This window comes from Anser cygnoides, chromosome 5 (genome assembly GCF_040182565.1).
Source record: "Anser cygnoides isolate HZ-2024a breed goose chromosome 5, Taihu_goose_T2T_genome, whole genome shotgun sequence".
NCBI lineage: Eukaryota > Metazoa > Chordata > Aves > Anseriformes > Anatidae > Anser > Anser cygnoides.
In genome coordinates this window covers 6,394,821-6,414,058 of record NC_089877.1, presented here as the reverse complement: position 1 = coordinate 6,414,058, position 19,238 = coordinate 6,394,821, and the positions used below count along the sequence as shown (strand labels likewise).

General features: G+C 41.1%; 1 protein-coding gene across 1 annotated transcript in view; it reads left to right on the top strand.

Moving 5' to 3' along the window:
* The window catches only part of LOC106033849 (secretion-regulating guanine nucleotide exchange factor), a 160,785-nt gene that overhangs the window by 32,260 nt on the left and 109,287 nt on the right, over positions 1-19,238 (top strand). The window contains exon 14 of the mRNA XM_066998079.1: positions 17,194-17,354. Within this exon, the coding sequence (XP_066854180.1) occupies positions 17,194-17,354 (161 nt within the window). The remainder of the gene's footprint in view (positions 1-17,193; positions 17,355-19,238) is intronic.

Genomic DNA, 19,238 nt, shown 5'->3' with positions numbered 1-19,238 from the left:
GAGAAAATAACTACGGTAAGCTTTGCAGATCTCTGCTCATCCTATGTGTATGGTATTCTGTGGAATGCCTTTCCTGCAGTAGAAGGGGAAGATACAGTGCATGAAGCTATTCTAGCCAAGTTTTCTTAGCCATGACTTTGTCATGCTTGCTTAGTTCTGTCCAGGTGCATTTTGATAAGTACTCCATGACTGGAGGAGTTTGGAAAATGACTCAGTCATCGTTCAACAGAACGCTCCAGGGCTTTTTTTAACATAGCAGTTGTGTGGGAAGAAGGGCTATGTTGTATTGAATTTCTCTCCTACTGTTTTGTCTTGCCGTATCCTCTCTTTTGCTGTTGGAAGTAGTGATTGTTGTGGACCTAAGTAATGTGAGTGTCTGTCCTAGCTTGAAGCAACTTTGGTCTTAAAAAGCTTTCAGAAAAATGAACACAAATGTGGTATAGATTTTATTCAGCTCATTAGTGTGAGAGAGAAGTTTTTTTCCCCTCTCTTTTGTTTTTCTTCTGTTTCTGTGGTTGGATTGCTGCAGGTTATGGCTAGCCATGTATTTAGCAAACATCATAAGCAAGGTCAGATACATTAGCAAGCATGAGGAAGATTATGGGGGAAGAAAGTCGTAATGAGATCTCACTGAGAACACGTACTCTGTATGAAGCAGTTAACTGTAGATTAAGTGGAACTCATGAAAGAATGCAAAAACTAAAAGGGAACCCCCTGGTCCGTTGCCCTTTGAAGACAGGTTCACTGGATCTCACACAAGGGCAGTGATTTGTGTGACAGTGGCTTTGGATGTCTGTATTCCCTACCACTTCTACTTGAAAACAAAATGAAATCTCTTCCTGGTTATGATATTTGGGGCCATATCTGGGTTTCTTGTCTGCGGAAAGGGTTCTACCTGGACTCTCAGTAACGGTGACTTCCTTTTGTCTTAGGAAATAATATCTTCTGCTGCTTGTGTATGGGGAACTAAATAAGAATATTATCAGTATCCTATATACCACTAGAGTTGACATGCAAGAAGAGTTGTGGTTTGGGGCAGGGGCTTGGCAGGGCAGCTTGTTGGCTCTTAGCAATTTCTAGGGATTTTTATTCTTTTTCCCTTGATGCAAGTTAACTGTTAAAATTGTAATGCTCATTGTTTTTGAAACACCTCCCCTCTTACAGTGATTGTATAGCCAGGGTGCAAAGCTGATACTAAGTTTCTTTTTGAAGAGGAAGAATTTGACTGTAAATGCCCTTGTTTTTGTACTTCTGTGTATTTGTGGCTGGACCTGTTGCTACTATCTGAACCACTTGCTATTTTGTTTAACTATTTCTGGTTTTTGCGTTAAACCACTTCTCCCGAATCATAGAAATAGTTCAATTCCCATTATACTAGTGTCTTTATAAATTCAGCTATTGGAGGCTGAAAGGAAGCAAAGGTAAAGGCAAGAGAGAATTCACTGCCCTGTTAGTTTCCGTCAGGCTGCTTCTAAGTTTCTTGTCCATAGGTATTACTAGAGAAAGATCCAAATGTGGGACAAGTAACTCACAAGACCACTGTTCAGTTGTTGTTCTGGCAGGCTGGGCAAGACACAGCAGTAACTGGAGTCTCCTCCTTCCTGCATCCTGGCTTTCAGTGCAGCTGCTAGACTCCCTTGTGCCGTGGGTTCCAGCAGCCACCCCCGGTGACACTGCTTTCTCAGGCTCTGTAGCTCAGAAACAAGCACGGCTGGGAGGACTGGGTTGGGGGCCTCCTCCCTGCACCCCTTTCCAGCTGAGAATCTGAAGGCAGTCCTGTCAGGTTGGTGTTCTGAGCGATAAAATGAAGAGCGTGTTGACTTAGGTTGTGTTACGGGACTTGCTTGCTGCTTTTCATTGCCACGTAAGCCTGGGCTGTGTTGGGAAAATCTGGAATGGTGTAAAATGATCTATTGATAGATGTTTGATGTGAATGCTCTTTAGGGAGGCAAAATGGGGGATCCATTGGGGCAGCTTAGTTTGAGTAGTGTCTTGGTGTTAAGGCCACTTAGATGGATGGTCCTGCTCTGGCTGCATCTTGTCTAGTCCTGTTGTGCAACCCACTTGTGGAAATGCATGGGGGAGGGAGCTGTGCAGCTTTTGTTTAAATTCTACCTTTACCTTGGTGAGTAGATTTTTAGTTCAGCTTAAGCTAGATTGATGCTTGTTGCTTCTGTTTCATTAAAATTAATTCATACTTAAGCTGCTATAAACTGGAGATAAAGCTTCACGTGGAGGTGAAAAGAAAGTTTCGTATGGTGTTTTCCACTGGTTACTAAGAATAAATTAAAAAGCAATTTCCGTTCAGTGAGCTGCCTTGAGAGAAAAGGACCTGAGCGTGCTGGTGCTCCAGGAATCTAATCTTAGTGGCATGTCAGGTAGCGAGGTGAGAATTATCGTTGCTGGAGTTTGTAATGCTGGAATTCAACACAGGCTTCAGAGGAACTTGTGTTAAAAAAAGCAAATTGAAAGCAGGCAGTGTATGCAGCTCAAAGAGCAAAACGCTTTTTAGTCTCAGGGCATTGGTAGACATAGACCAGAGAAACCTCAGTTAATATATGGAAAAACTTGGTAGATGAATTATGTAATGCAAACAAATGAATCTTGTCAGCCCTCGTCACATTTAACTAGAAATAGATGGTGGCTTATTTGCCCTGGCTGCTGATCTTTCTGGGCAAAAGAAGGACAATTTTATTTTGAGTGCTTAATGTTATCACATCACATGATATAGCTGTCATGACAGGATTAACTGAAATTTGGGCAATTCAAAGCCCTTAGTAGTGTAAAGCATTGACGTGAAGCAGACAAACGCTAAGAATTTGCACTGCAGAAATTTTGCACTTATGCAAAGTGAATATAACGTGGTCCCAGACAGCTTGAATATCTTGGTAAGGTAGAATTGGTTTGCACCTACTTTGCATAAAATAAAAACGTAGAAGCTGAAACCAGTCATTATGTAATAGCTGAGCCAATCTGTATGACAAACCATTGCCAAACACAAAGTGTATTTATTCAGCTTTCTTTTAGTTTTCTTGGTCGTTGAGCATGTGTGCAAGAAAGATGCCTATTGCATTTTCAAATAATTTCATTTAAAGCTAAGCATTCATAATGCTTTTGTTGATACGCTCAAGTTTAGGAAGCAGCTGCCAATGTGTACGTGATCTGCACATGTATGTGCATTGATCTACAGGTCTCGGTTAACCTTAGCAGCATCTTAGCACTGTTAAACACTTGTTTTCATAACCTTTAAATGACATTTCCTTTTTGCTGTAATTAATTATTCAGGCTTAATGCTCACTAATGAATCTTATTATTTGAACATAGGTAATGTGCCTTTTGTGAGCTTGGTGAGAGGAGTGCTTCTGAAGGACAGTACCTTTCAGGACTTAGTTCCTAAGAAACAGAACAAAAACCAAGCAGGGATATAAAAACCCCCAACCATCTGGCTTGTGCTTTTCATGGTTACTTTCAGGTACTTTTCAAACAGTGGATTTGAGCTAAGATGCACTAGGGTACAGGAGATATATTAGCAGTTATGAATTCTGAGTACAGGATTGATAGTTGCGTAGAAAGGCTTTTTCCCCTTCTTTGCTACTTAGCAAGTGCAGATCTGCCAGGCGGGTGTATCCACTTTTATTTGGTAGCTAGGCTGGTGGCTTTTTATTGTTGTTGTTTAAAGTATTCCAGTTGTGAGGATCCATAAAATAATCTGGTACAAGTCGCTCATGAAAAATGGCAGTCAGGCTTGTGTATTTGTGTTGCCCATATTTTTTTTTTGAATGCTAGGAATGACTCTGTGCTACTACAGCATGAAGTTGTACGGATGGAAGTATGAACAATAAGGTGTTTTCTAGTACTTGGGATTTTATTTTTTGTGTATTTGTATGCATTCAGCTGACTTGGCTGGATTTTTGAGTGCTCTGAAAATACCATGACTGATGTCTGTGTTCTAGCACTTGAGTCTAGTACGTATGCAAGTGTGGTTAGCAACTGATATCTGTTAACATTCGTTGTGTTCCTTAAGAAAGTCAGTTTTCCTTCTATTTTTTCTGTGCTGCTATGTGGCTTGATTTGCTTAAATAAAAGATTAATGACTTTTTTTTCCAACACAGCCCATGAAAAAATATTGCTTTGCTTATAAATATTGCTGAAATACAAACCTTATGATTAATTCATACTATATAGTAGGGATGTATGTTGGTTTTGTTTTCTTTGAGTTATGTTGGCGTTGATCTCCAGACCAGTTTTCGTTTTGGCAGCACACTTTGCATGTTCCTTTTCATAATTATATGCATGGAAGCGCAGACTGTGAGGTCACAAACACTGTGTAACAAGATCAACCTGCTACCTCGAGAAGCTTGCAGTCAAAAGCCAGAGAGGGCTAAACCAACAAACTCGAGGGAGTCCACTGGACAGGAGAAGGCTGGCAGTGGGCACTCGAGGTACCTGCTCAGAGGCGTGACCCAGAGCTGGCCACCAGCGGCCGTGTAGCGAGCTCTTGGTGAGTGAGGGCTAGGTCTCAGTGCACTGAAGAATAAGTGGATTGTTCCTACCCAAAGGAAAAATTTGGAGGGAACTTTGCAGGCTTTGTTGCGCACTTGTGTTTTTTGAAGACCTCTTCTGTGTAAGAGGAGGAGATGTTTCAAGCCCAGTTTGTGTCATGGCACAACTCCGATGCAACTGCATCTGGTTTTTGTAGTTCCTATTTGAACTTCAGTTCAAATGAACTGAACCTCATGAAATTCAGCAAAGACAGGCTATCAGTGGAAGTACGTAGTTTCTGTGTGGATCCCAAACAGCTGAGATTGAAACCTGCAGGTGAGGGGGAATTACTTTTATCTATGACCCTTAGGCTGCTCTTGAAGTTCTTGGTATGTTCTGATGAATTGAAGAGCTCATTAGATTCAGGGCTACTTTTTTCTCTGTGTCAAGCATAGACTTCCACTCTTCAGTGTGAGCTCTTGAAAATTATTTCATTTTGCAAAGCTTCATTTTGTATGGTAATTTGCATGCGTGTTTTGTTCAGCACTTCTGCCACCAGTCATCTCTTCTTGCGGCATTTAGGCAGAGATCTGAAATGCTGTGGAAAAATGTTCTCACTCATGAACTTACACTTTAATCTTTGTAGCTGAGAAGATATTTGGAACTGAAGTTTGTCAGAAGAGAATTGGGTGCCACGTACAACTCCATGGGAAACAATTGCCTCAGTACACAACAGAGATGCAGGAAACACTTTGAAAACACTTTAGAAAGAGTAAAATAGAAAGTGGTACCAAAAATACTCTACTGATGTTCTGTAAGACAGTGGTTCATTTGACCTACTATATAGAGAAACATTTTGGTTTGTTTCATGCAAAACTGATAGTAGCATTGCTTTAATAAAACAGTATTGCTTTCTTAGACTTCAGTTTCTCTGAGTAAATTAGTTCATAGTTAATGGCAGGCTTGTGAAACTTTCATTCTAATCATTGGCTTCTCTACTGTAAGGTAATCTTGAGATAGCAGCAGCTGTATTCCTATCCCTCATGACCTTCTCATGATCATGACCACCAGCAGCCCTGTGTGTCCTATGCTGTTGTCCATTAAATTCATTATTTTCCTTTATTGTTAATGACAGGACGTTTTCTAATGCAAGAAACTGTACAGTATAATTTGTGATGCTGGCAAAGAGTAAGAAGTCTTTGCTTTGCAATGACTTTACGTTTTTGTTTTCAAAATTGAGTGCATAAATCATACATTTCAGAACCCGGATTTAAATATTAGATTTTAAACTTGCAGTTAGTGCCTTGTAAATCAGCTACTAAAAATTCCACATCATCTGATAGAGCAAAGGTACTGTCTGGAAGAAGAAAAAACATTTTATTACCAGTTGCCTTTTTCAGGACTTGTTCTTTGGTCCGATACTGTAAGGAACATGGTATGTAATAAAAATCAAGTAATCATAGTAGTAATACCTTTTTCATGGAGAAAGACCTGGATGATCATAAGAAGGTGTTAGCATCTGATTCATGCAGAGCAGAGGCCCTGGGAGGGGTATCTTAGGTAACTCATTCTCACTTGTACTTGGTGCCATTTTATTAGAACATAAATTGTACAAAACAACGTTGAGACGGGTCTATTCGAGGACAGTGCTTTTTGTCAGCTTTGCTAAGATAATTTTTATAATGAACAAAGGAAACCTTATTTTTTCTTTATTTCTTAAAAAACTTGCCATTACAAAGCTCCAGAAAACATTTATACAAAAACACCTTTAGGAATATGCCTTTCTACTTATCTCTTGCTCCCCAAAATATTGAGCAAACTGCAAGTTATTTTGGCAGCTCTCATCTTGTTTTTTTGCCTTTTTTTTTCTGAACTTTTTTGGCAGCCATTGGCTGTTTTGTAGGAATTTGCCTGCACATAAATGCTTTTCTTTCAGGCTTGTGCCTGCTAGTGATGCAGCTGATTGAAGCTGAAGCAGTTTGTTTGAAAGAAAATGGACAACAAAAGTGCCAGAGAAGAAGGAAGGAAGGTCAGGCTATGGGGACAATATGAGTGGCAATGCAGATTAGCAGAAGCTGATCTGTTTTGAAGAATCATCTCGACAAATCACGCGGTACAAAGGAGGGTGTTAAATCCTTTTGTGCTCTTCTCTTCTTGCGTGCTGACTTATCTGGAGATGAAGAACCCAAACAAACAAGTGATAGTTGAGATGTGTAACAAACCCATGACGTGTCCAACTTAAAAATCTAGAGTAGCTATTTAAAAGCGCTCTCTAATCCACTAGGGCCGCTTTGGAGCAGCGTTCATCAAATCAGGTCGCCCCATGCACTTGGGATTCAAGTCCCTGCAGGTGAGCTGATCCTGTATAGACATGAACTTGACGTGTAAAATTGCTTTCCAAGTGTCTGATTTTTAAGCTCTTCACTTCAGAGCAAAGCAATGACTCTACCCCACATAGCCACCTGCTTTAGGGCAGGAGAAAACTTATGGTGTCTTTACAAGCTGTCCATTCTTATTGTATTATGAGAAGCGTGGATGTGATGGTACTGCTTCTTTCAATCAACATCCATTTTAATGTCAGAGAAAAGAAGGCCATGAAAAGATGAGAGCTTGTTGTTCTTGCTCTTTTTATTTTCATTGTAGTTGCTTTCTTGGTCGTGAGGAGAAACCTTATCTTATTTTTCCCTTTTTGCTTTCAAACCTAGAACCTTCTTAACAGGCAGCATAGCAGGTCACACACAGCATGTCAAACTCTGTTTATGTACACACCTGGGTAATCCTTAAAGGTGGATGTGCCGGTGCTATACAGAGGTGGTTGTGGACAGCTGTTGTTTCATTCGGCAGACATCAAAAGTAAACCTCACTAGTGTCATTCTCCCTTTGCAGGGTGCAGCAGATTGCTCTACAAAAGGAGGGGCTTGCATTGCAGTCTTTGTATCTCCGTGGGTAGAAACATTTCTAATGCTAAACTTTTAAGCTTCCATACTGAAATTTCTGCCTCTTCTGCTCTGTGTTTTGTGGCTCTGAGATGCTGGAAATATCTCCCAGTCTCTTAGCATGTGAATTCCAACAAGCAAGAGGTCTGAGCTGCAAGGAGAAGGCAGGAGTCAAAGGAAACTCTGCTAGCTGGATAGCAAATTCATGTAGGTGATAGAGATTTTTAGGGGCCATAAATGGCATTTAGATACTTTCACCCTTATGGAGCTATTTACACCTCTGCCCCCTCTCTCCCTTCAGTCTCCTTGATGTTAAGCGACTTGCCGACACATAGCTTGAGGTAGAACCTTGTGATTTGTTCCATGCTCTTAAGCTCTGTCTCTCTTGCGGGTAGGGAAAAATGGGGATAATATTCCAGAGGGAATACATTACCTTATTGCTCATTATTCATCTCTTGATTTCAAAGGATGTGAATTTTGCTTCCTTTCCTCTTTTAGAATGTATTGTTCCTCCTGTTGGTGAGAATGCTGCCGTTATAGCTGCTCATTATCTGAGGTGAGCAACCCACTCTGTCTTAGTCAGTTGCGGTTGGTTCTGCATCTGAACAAGTCGAGTGGTCTCCTGGGAGGCTCTGAAGGTGCCGTTGTTGGTTTTGTGATACTGGTCTGTGTTTTTGTACTTTATTTGCTAAGAACAACACACATTTAGGGTTGAATTCTATTGGATGTTGAGCTCAGCTACTTCTTGGAGCTGCTGAGAAGGTTAAAGCCACTTAAGAGGTTCCAGGATAGGTCATCTAACACTGTTTTTGTAATGCTACCGATTTCTTTGTAGATAGTGACTTTTCTAATACTTAAGAATTATTGTGCATGTCTGAGGCTTGTTATCTAGTGAAACTTCTGTTTAAAAGGTCTGAATATTTGTCTTTGGAAGTGCATCTTGTGGACAACCAGAAGAAAGCACAGTTCTTCAGCAGACTGCCATTCCAGAGTGTTTCTTGTGATATTTCTGTGCTTCTCTCTCCATACCATGCCCTTGAGTCTTTCGACAAGGTAAATATTAGCACTTGGAACTTAATTACCTTCACTTTGTTTATCTCTTCTAGACACATGCCCGCTCTTTCTTAGATAAACTCAGATGGCAATGGGGTATTGAGAGGAGTAGGACCACTTGCGTTCTCCAGATCATCAGGCAGATTCATAAATGTTCTCAAGGTTGGGGCCATAGGTAATACTGCTTATAATGTGATATAAAAAACATAGGTATTTTGTAACTTATCTCAATAACATTTTCTGTAGCAAAGTATGATGCTAAGTCTAATGAAATACGACCTGGACTTGTAAGGGGATAAATGTCTGAGCAGTCCATTTACAGACAAGGAGTAGGAAATAAGGCGCCATAAAATCATTGTGAGTAAAAGTTTATGCCTTTTGTTACAATAGTTCAAAGGTGTTGCTTTTTTCAAAGTGGTGTCCAGAAATAAGTAAGTCCTTAGAAATAAATATCTGTTCAGTTTTCTTTGAGGTATTAGAGGAAGAGATGCTGGACTGCAGCAGAAAGGAGATTCCAGGTTAGGGAGACCTGTATGTAAGAAAGCATATAACAGTGCAGAAGGGCATAGGGATATAAATATAGAATGTCAGTGAAAGAGTATGACTCATACTGCTGTAGTAGCACAGTGCTGAATTTATTTGCAGAATTACAGAACAAAAACCCTATAGTATACTATGATGCATTCGCAGATAGTTTTCCATAGCTGGTTAATGTTTTATGCATCCTGCTTTTTTTAAAGGCTTCACTAAATTGTGCTTTGATTTTTTTTTCTTTTTATTTTTTTGTTAGGACTTTGTGTTTAGATGAAGAGTTAAGTCCTTTATTGAACCTTGAATTCAGCGGTTCTGTTTGCTGGGTAGAGATGAGTTAGATTTGTTTTTAATCGTGTAACTAAATTTAGTCAGCAATCTGCATTTTAAGGCATTGCTATTAAAAGTCTAAAAGTGAGATATGCATCGTAGTTTGAATTTAAAATGAGCCAGAGGCACAGCTGGTGAGGCAGTCATGACTCTAATCATGAGTGGAGAGAAATGAGGGGGGAATTTTCCTGTCTTGCAGGATGAATGCAGAGTGGGATAGGTGCTTCAGCACCTCCACTGCCCCACACCCCACTTCCTCAGCTTCGTTTCACAATTGCACAGACCTGCTGTGGTAATAGATGGCCTTCCCTTTTTCTTTTTGAGCCAAGATCATATATCTGTTTGATATCAGCAGTATGAGCATAAATAGAAAATGGAAGAAATTGCATGTTGTAACTTTTACTTCCAGCTTAATCAGAGCTTCACTTGGTATTTCAGGTTTCCAGTGTCTCCTCTAAAAGCAAAGCAGCCTTTACCCTATCTAAAACCCAAAACCAGAGGCAGGGCTTCAGGACTATCTAGGGAGTCTTGGAATATGCCATACTTGAAAGATACTTTTTTTCTTTCCAATTTTTCAAAGCAGTGAAGCATGCGATTAAGTATGCGAATAATCCCATTAACTGAACATTGTCTTGATACATAACTTGGTGTAACTGTGGAAGCAAAAAAAGGGAAAGCTTCCCTGTCGTTTTAATGGATGCAAGTCAAAGCAGTTAAGATTTTTAATGGTGTTGATAGTCCTGATAAAGTTGGATCTGTTGGTAAAGTGCACAAAAAACTTAGTATGTCATGTGAAACTGCATGTTAGCTCTAGCCCGTCATACAGAATACTAAACCAACTTAGTAGAGCAGTGCCTTTAGCACTACTGGCTGCTGCCAAGCTCCTGTTTTTCGGGCTGTTTTTCAGCCAGATCAATTCCTTGGCTTGGTTTACCTTCCCCCTCACAAATAGTTGTTTGAGCACAGTGAAGAGTGATTGTCTAGAGGCGAGAGCAACGAGCTGGGCCTCAAGTCCCTCAAGCTGTCTTGGTGTAAACGGTTGCCAAAGGAGTTCTCAGTCTGTGCTCTGGACCTCTCTGTCTGGGCTGAAAGCTTTCATTGTCCTGCTGTCTCTTCCTAGAGAGGGCCCCGCATCCTGATAGCTTTGCCTGCCTAGCTGAGTGTCTGCCATGACACTTATCATACGAGTCTCTGGATGGTTAATACCCTCCTATTTCCAGGAGGATCTGAAAGAGAGTGCATGATGTTCCCTTATGCTCTGTCTATGTTCACGTGCTGCAGCAGAGCTCCTCCAGGCTGGCTGAATTTTCTTTCATGATGCACGTTTGTCTTCCAGGCTGACTTCTTCCATTTCCTATTTTTTATTCTTATTTTATTTTGCGGGAGGGGAGGCAATAGAGATGGGTTACAGTGAGAAGCCATTTGTTTGCTGGTGAGCCACTGATTCTAGTGGTGTGAAATCCCTTAGGTGACTTTTCGGTTTGTCTTGCTCTCACACATAGTTGGGCACCACGTTTGGAGGTATCTAACGTAGCTGAGAATGGCAGCAATTTTTGGCCCACTTGAGGCGAAGCTTTTACTGACAAATCCACAGCTGCTGCAGGAGTATTTTTATTTCTCTTCCCGTGGAACTTGTGGCTTTTGGCCTTTCGTTGTGGTTTTAAACCTATTTATTAGGGTGCTTGGAAGCTCTTGTGAGCTGCTGCATGTTGAGTGGCTGCTCTGTGGACTCCTCTGAACTAGATGTGTGTTTCAGCCTGTGGCTGCAGGAGGCTGAAAATGGCAGTTGCAATGATTTCTAGATTTCTGTTGCTGATGTCCCTGAAGTGCTTTTGCTGTTTTGTTGGAGTTTTCCTGAGCAGTCATGACCTTGATACTGTGCGTAGATTTATATTTTAGTTGTACATTGTTATTAGCTATTATAAATGAACATAGGGGAAAAAATCAGAATAAGCCTTCTTATATAAAGATGCAGAAGGCTATAGCTATGTTAAGAGGTGTGGGTAGCTTTGGTACACCAGACTTCAGTGTAAGAGAATGAGGGGGCCATTGAAACCGTTGTCAGAAGAGCTAATCCCGTGCGTGTCGTACTGAAACCTTGCACAGCTACAGCATCGTAGGTGCAGTAGTGATGCTTGGCTTCCAGCTGCTGAATTAAGTTGTCTTCAGTCAAGAGGGAATTAGGGATGGACGGGTGAATGTTTTCCTATAAGGTTCCCTTGCACAAATGCTGTTTTGAGGTAGATGAGGTATTTTGTCAGAGTGGTTGGAGGACGTTCTGCTGTGCTCCAGGACATTTACTAGATTTGTAGCTGTGGGAGAGGTGTTGGTTTGCCCTTTGTGGGGCAGAGAGGAGGCAAAGGCAGCCTGTAAATGTCAGGTTTTTAATACATGCCCCTGTGAATTTTATTGTGAAAGCAGGCATTAGGAATTTTATATAAAAGTTCGTATGCCAGGTCTGAATCAGATTAAGCATTCAGAATGGATATCCAGAGTTCATCTGCGAAGTAATTGTTAATGCAACCGTGAATTGAGATAGCCTAGATGAACTTTTTCATCTTGTATTTATGAAAGAAGAGTTCAAAGCTTGTCTGAAGAGAGGCTTCAAGGAGATAATGGCAGCGCAATCATGGTATCATCTTGAAATAGAAAAATTGTTATAAAGATGAATCTCAATCTGTGAAAATAAGTAAATTTTAATATGCCTGTTTGTTTAACAGTGAAACCAACCTGTTTTTAAAACTAAAATGCTTTTTTAAATTGTTTTTTGTATCCAATTAATGTAGCTGAGCAGATTGATAAAGAAAGTGCTAGAAGGGAAAAATAATATCCTCTGCAGCCTCAGCAGCGCTGTAAAGAGGCACAGTAAGAGCCACAGTCAGGCAGGAAGCAACTAAAGGTGCTTTATGTGATGTTGCTGGATTTGCAAAACTCCAGGGGTTGTAAACTTGTAATTTTGAGGCCATTCTCAACTGTCTAAGCTTTGTGGTAGTGTAAGGACAGAAGGCTGAACTGGAGAAAATGCCGAGGAGCCTGTCTGATGGTGGATTGCTAGCGAATATTCTGTTACCTCCACCCCTATTTTGTAAGGGATGTGAGCATGTTTCAGATGACTTGCTGCTGTATGTATCCCGCTGGAGACTGCTGAGTTTAAAGAGCAGGAGGAAACTACAACTACAGCTGTGTGACCATGGAGAATCTTGAGTGATGTAGTATACCGTTGTATGTAGCGTTTACTTAAGGGGCTGTTGGGAAGATTTTCTTTCAAATGTTCTCAATGCTGTCCTTTTTTCCTAGCTCTCTGAACTCCTGATGGTAGGTTTCCTTCAAGTTGTCCACAGGAACGACCCAGAATACATGGGTCATCTATTATCCCTTAATTCCAGATGGCAGTGAGCCCTCTGGCCCTCACCTGATGTAGCGTTTGCCTGCCGATAAAAGGAACGGTTGCAATGAAGTCAGCTGGGATGAAGCGAAGGTACGCAGTTGAGGAGTTGAAGTGCCTTTGGAATTGGGCCCCCCGTGCTCGGAACATACAAGACCAAGGTCTTAAGAAGCATCATTAGAATCTTAAAAGAACGGGAAAAACCTTTCCAACATTGCACACTTCTTTCACATAAGCTGTAGGAATGCCTCCTGCCTTTTATGCCCTTTTACTGCATGGAGTCTGGTACAAAATATCTCCTTTTTTCTGATGCCTCAGCCACTTCCATGGTTGATGTACTCTGTCCAGTTGACTCATCACTGTGTATGTTTTCTTGACTTCTAATTAAAATCTGTTCTGTTCTAATATTAGACCAACACTCCTTGTTATATCACCCTTCATTCTTAAGTAATTCATCTTGCAACCTCCTTACTCTGTATGACTGTCTTTCTCAAATATTCTTAGAACATTTTAAAATACCATCTATATTATAAGCAGCACAGTAGCAATACCTCTCGTTACGATTGCTTAACACTTTCTGTCATAACTCAGTGCTTTCTTTTGCTTAGGATTTGACAAGACTTTAACCTTTTTGGTTGGAATTTTCCATGCATTGGTGTTTGGCTCAGCCTGAAATTTCCACTTCAGACTGAGATGTCTTTTTGTTTGCTGAAAATATAATCAGCATTTCATAGACAATATACTTCTAAATCAACTTCTGTTAGGTTCTCTTGCAGTAGAGATGGATTTTTTTTTTTTTAAAGGATCCCTGGGCAGATATGTTCTGCTGAGAAGCAGGAATGATCAGCCTAGCAGAAGGCTGAGGATAGGAGGGGGAATGCTCACCACAGGAGCGGGTCTGGGAAATGAGTTTCTGCTGATTAGAAGTAAGAACTAAATTGATGAGAACTAAGGAAGGAATTGGTTGCTTGCCTCATATTTGGGCATTCAAGAAGCTCTGCCTAAAAGCAAAAAATCAATTTCTGTTTTAAAAATTTTAATGGATATTCCCCATGTTTGCCTACCAGTAACTACCTGAAACTTGTTTCTCTCAGTGGCAAAATAGGACAAAGTGAAATTATTACATTTATTTGTTTGAATACATCGTGGGTGACTTATTCTCGCCTAAAGGCTCTGTTTGGTGTTGTATGTATAAGTATTTCTGTGCTTGCTTGACCAGTTAAAGAAAATGGAATTTGTGCATGGGAGGTGTTCTGCTGTAGCTAAGCACTCCTGTTGTTTGTTTCCAGTCCTTCCAATGTACTCTTCCAATATACTTGTGCTCTTTATTTCTGCCAAATTTGCTGGAATGATTTGCAATAATAGAGATGAGCATACTTCAAGGCTTTTATAAGGCTGAGAAGGAGTGAAACTACCAGGATCATCATAATGCTTGCAGTTCTGTTGCTTACATTTAAACTTGTTTGAGAATTCAATGTAGCACCTCAAAAACTGATAGAATAATAGAATTGCAGTAAACCATAAGGGGACCTCTAGATTTTATATATATATACACACATATATATATATACACACACACACATATATATATATATATATACACATATATATATATATAGTGCAGTTGGGGAAAAAAAAAGATCAACTTATACAGAGCATGGCACATGGGGTAGATGTCAGGTAGGGGGCGAAGGGCGCTTTTCCAGTCATTGCTGGTAAAGATACACTAAACAGTTGATGGCAACTCTAGTTTGACAACTTAATCCTGCTGAGAAGAGAGATGGTTTCTGAAAAGTAAAAACAAACGTAGAGAGAGCATCGTGTGGCAAGTGATGTACACGCTAGCCCTTGATTCATAAGGGAGGTTTACACGTGTAGTTTAGTCTGGCTTCAGCGTGGGTGCTCGTGGTGTCTTGCTCTGACCCCGCAGTTGGCTGTGGACCACCACGCTCCTCTGCACTTTTCACAGGCTCTTGGCAGAGGGGAGCAGAATTGCCTCCTTTGCACAGAACTTGGTCTAGCAACTCTTGGGTAAGGCAGTGATCGTGCCTGCTGGTTCCTGGTATCTGCTGGTGGCCTGCAGTGCAGGAAAATGATTTTCTCAGTGAGTCACTGGTCAGGTGTGTCTTGGGATTTAGGTGACTGCCTTCTGAATCCACAGACGCCAGCAGCGGATGACTTCAGAGATGGTGAAGCAGTGCTCTGATGTGATGATGCAAAGGATCTTTTTTACATGCGTGGCTGGAGTTTCTCTGTGCGTCTGGGTCCAGCTGGAACACCCGATTTGCTTTTGGGAATTTTTTTTCCCCAAGAGTCGGACTTGAGAGGGACCTCTACATGACAGTGCTGTCATCTGCATGGCAGGATCTGGGTGTGTCATCAAATGGACGTCTTGCCTTTCCAGAGGCACTGCAGGTTGCTGACGTTTTTCCCTGCTGCACTAACTGCGTTTGGCTTCTGAGAGTTGAAATGTTTTATTTGAACTGTGGTCTTTGAGGTCAACGCAGCAATGTCTTGGTAGGGCTTGAGAGCCTGTGTCACGTTAACAGTCAAAATAGATGCTACAGAAGTTCTTTCTGGCTTTAAATTCCGTAAAATTCAGCCTCAGTTCCTGTAGTTAATTCAAAAGAGAACAGCTTGCTTGTCTGCTTCTAGCCTGCTCACAGGGTCCTGAATAGGTGCAGTAATCTGGTCTGATGTAAAAGCCTCTGAGGCTCGGTTTGCATTTCCATTTGCAGTAGAACTTACTGATAAAGGAGCATTTTTGCAGCAGCAGATATTTTTTTTTTTACCAGAGATCCATATAAATTGTAAAATATACTACTGGCAAAGCAAGCATTTTTTTAAACTACAAACTGTTTTTCTAATCTCTGTAGGGTATACTGGCTTTTTTATTAATGAAACCTGTTTTAATGCTTTAACCTAACAAAATGAAGCCGCTGTGCTAAAAGACCTCTCTTGCTTTGAAAGAAATATGTGACTGGTTTCAGCTTTTCCCTGAAGTGTGAGGCATCTCCAAAGGCAGAAAGTCCTCATGCCCTTGAAAGAAAAGGACGACTAATTTTATCCCTTAATTATTTCAGGGGGAAGCATTATCAGTGAACTGAGAGAATGAATCTGAAAAAAAGTTTCAAAGATCTCTGTAAAAGATACCACTGCTAGCAGATTTCCAGGGAAGATGCATATTACTACTTCTTTATTTAAATACACCAAGTTAGAGATTTCCAGTTTGAGATGCATTATCAACTTAAAGCCCCCCCCCAACCAGCAGTGAGTAGCTGTGTCCCCTTCAGGACGGTTTAACAGCAACCAAAAGAGAAGGGAGGTGTTTAGGTTCCCAAAGGTTTGTGTTATGGCATGCTAAGAAAACCCTCAGCTGTTGTGTTTGGGCACTCTGCACATTCACACTGACTTACAAGGGGAGAAGTGAGTGTTAAAGCTGGCTTACTTGGCTTCTCACAGATACGAGGAAAATAAGATCATTTAGCTTGATAATTTCAATTCTGGAGAGAAGTTTAATGCTTGGCTGAAGCTCACGTGTCACTCAGGGTCATTGCAGGCTTCCTTCTGGGCTGTAACGTGGGTTGCTGCTTCTAGTCAAAGGCCAGCCGAGAACACCCAGTTGATGCAGTGTTTGTATAACTCGGTAAGAAAATCAAGCTGGCACTTAGCATGATTTTTTTTTTTGGGGGGGGGGGGGTGCGGAACAGAAGGTAAAAAGCATTGCTTTATGTATATTGTTCATACTGGAGGATGGACTAGTGGGTATCAGTCCTACAGCAGTGAGCACCTTTGTAATCTGGAGAGGAGGATGGTCCAAATACTGCTGACTTCATTTAAAGCTGTTTTTCCTTGGCCAAAGTGATTCCTGTGGGAACAAACCGGTGCATTTCCAATGCTTAATGGCATCTGTGGTGGTGTTTCTGACCAACCAGTTGCTGTCCTGAGGGCTGTTTGTTTGCCAGCAGAAGTTGTCACAGAAGGCAGCTTCTGTCGGGAAAACGTCAAGTGTTAAATACAGGACATGGGATGGACGTCTCTATGGCAAATACTGGGAACACAGAAGAATCTCGTACGTTTCAGAATGAGTTGTTTTGCCTGTGCTGCTGTCAAGCTAGAAACATGCCCTTTATATAAATAACGAGTATATATATTGCATGCAGTATATATGGGTTACACAGCTTTACTGACATGGTTTCATTTACAGCCCAGGCTGCCCCACAGATGGCCTTTTTGTTAGGAAGTTAGCGAGGCTGAAGAAACTGAATTAAAGGACATCTTCATACATCCTTAGGTAGTTTTAGTATACTTTTCCTTATGCTCCCAGAAGCGAGGAAGTTTTCACTTAAGTGAATAATTTTTCACTTGAAGCTTTAGATAAGATGCATTAACAAGTGGTGGTCTAATTTTGAAATAGCATCCAGATGTTCTAGGAACCTAGTGGATAACTAATCTTGAAATGTGTTTTGCATTTAGAAACTGGGAAGGTGTTCACCTGGGGCAGAGCAGACTATGGGCAACTTGGAAGACCCACGGTGGTTCCCGACGGGCAGGAGGCGAGCACAGCGTCTGAACAACGCTTGAAGCTGTTGTGTAATGTCCCTATTTCCGTGCCTTGCCTAAATGGAGCATCTCAGGTAATGAAGGAAATTATCATTTTTCCAGTTTTTTCTTGGGTGCATTAAGATAATCAGAACAATTTCCTAATAGAAACCTCTTAAATGCTGCAGCACAAGCCCTTGCTGCTCTTCCTGTAAGCTCAGAAGTTAATATGATTCAATTATTTCAAATTTCTTAAAAGGCTTTTGCATTAAGAAACTGTTTTGTTTTTTTTTTTTCCATGGTGGAACCAGATTTACCGTTAGCAAAAGATGCCAAATTCCTTCAGATATAAATGCATACAGGAGATAGCTGCAACTTCATTAAAGTCTAGCAGATGAGGTGGGACCTTGCCCAGCTGAGGCACTGCTTCTGTCTGAAGCCCTCTGTCACAGTTTAGCTAATGGCTTTTCTCTAGCTGATCCATAACATCACAGCTTCTATCTCAGGCTAAGCAATCATGAATATTTCTCTACCTTGTAATGTCCTTGAGTGTTATTGGAATTTTTCTCTCTGTGTGGCTAATTTGAGGCAAAATGATATATCCACAACCACAAAGATGATCAGAAAGAAAACATCACACAAGGACTGAACATTTTTTTTTCCTTTCACCTGCAATTCCCAACCTGTACTGCTGACAAACTCCTCCTTAACATCCGAGAAGCAGCAGGTGGCAATTGGCCTGTTGGAAGGCAATGTGCGGGTCCCATCTGGGCAAATGACCAGTTGAGAGGTGTATGTCTTCCTGTGGCGCAGCTGGCGTGTGAGGAGTAGGTAGAGGCTGACAGCTTCAGCTGTAATGCATGTGCTGCATCTCAGCCTCTTGGTTGTCTTCCATAGCGAGACTTTGATTGGGAGAGTCAGCCTCTGCCCTTTCCCATCACCCGTGCTGTTCTGTGGATGTGTGCACTCACAGGTGAAAAGTGGAGCCTTAGAGTTCAGGATACTGCAGTAACAAATAACATGTTTAGTTGGTGTTGACTCCAGGGAGTCTCAAACACCTGTCTTAGTTGTTTTGAGATGGTTGTCCCTGCTTTTGTCACGGGCTGTCTATAACTCTGGTGTTAAATCTGTTTCTTGCTGTTACTCATGTATGCTTTGGGCAGTGCCCAAAGTGTGTAGTCCTATTGTACAGTACAAAGTCAGGGCAACCGTAGCTTTTGCCCAGGGGAACTTAAGCTTGGCAGGACAAGTGATCCATGAAGGGGAAGGACAGAGATGCAATCAGATATATTCTTTGAACAGGAAGAGTAAAAACAATCTCATCTTCATTCTGCTGCCCTCAGCGCTGTTCCTTCTTACAGACCTGTGAGAGACCTGATCTGAGTGAATAGCAATGGCAGTGTTCTGGAGCAGGCGTCATTCTCTGCAGAGCTAACAGCATGAAGATGATTTAAGAAGTGCGTGATCAAGAGCTAGCATCATTTGTACCTTGAGAGGATCTGTGTTGATGAGAAAAGGAAAAAGCAGATAATAAGAGCCCAAATTAATTCAAGGTTATAAAATAATGTCAGTGCTAGAATTTACACTTAAAGTTGGGTTAAGTTGCAGCACATAGGTTGTGTAAATGAAAACCAGCTCTCTTGACACACTATCCTTTTTTTCTATTTGTTGCGGTATGGATGAGGTTTGATTTAGGACCTGAGTCAAAATGAATACAGAGAGGATGAGTTCTTATGTGTGTTTACCCTGAATTATCAACTCCAACTTGCACTTCAATACGGAAAGCCAGTTTAATAATAGTTGAGGCTTACAACTGATGATTTTTATCCACAGACAATATTTATAAATCGTTTTTAATGATTGAACCAAAATTTTGGCCAAGCTGTGGTCTGCTGACTGCCTCTGCACTGGGGTTAATACTGTTAAAAACCAAAATGGAGAAACTGATCTAAGAATAAGAAGACAATATAAAAGGCACA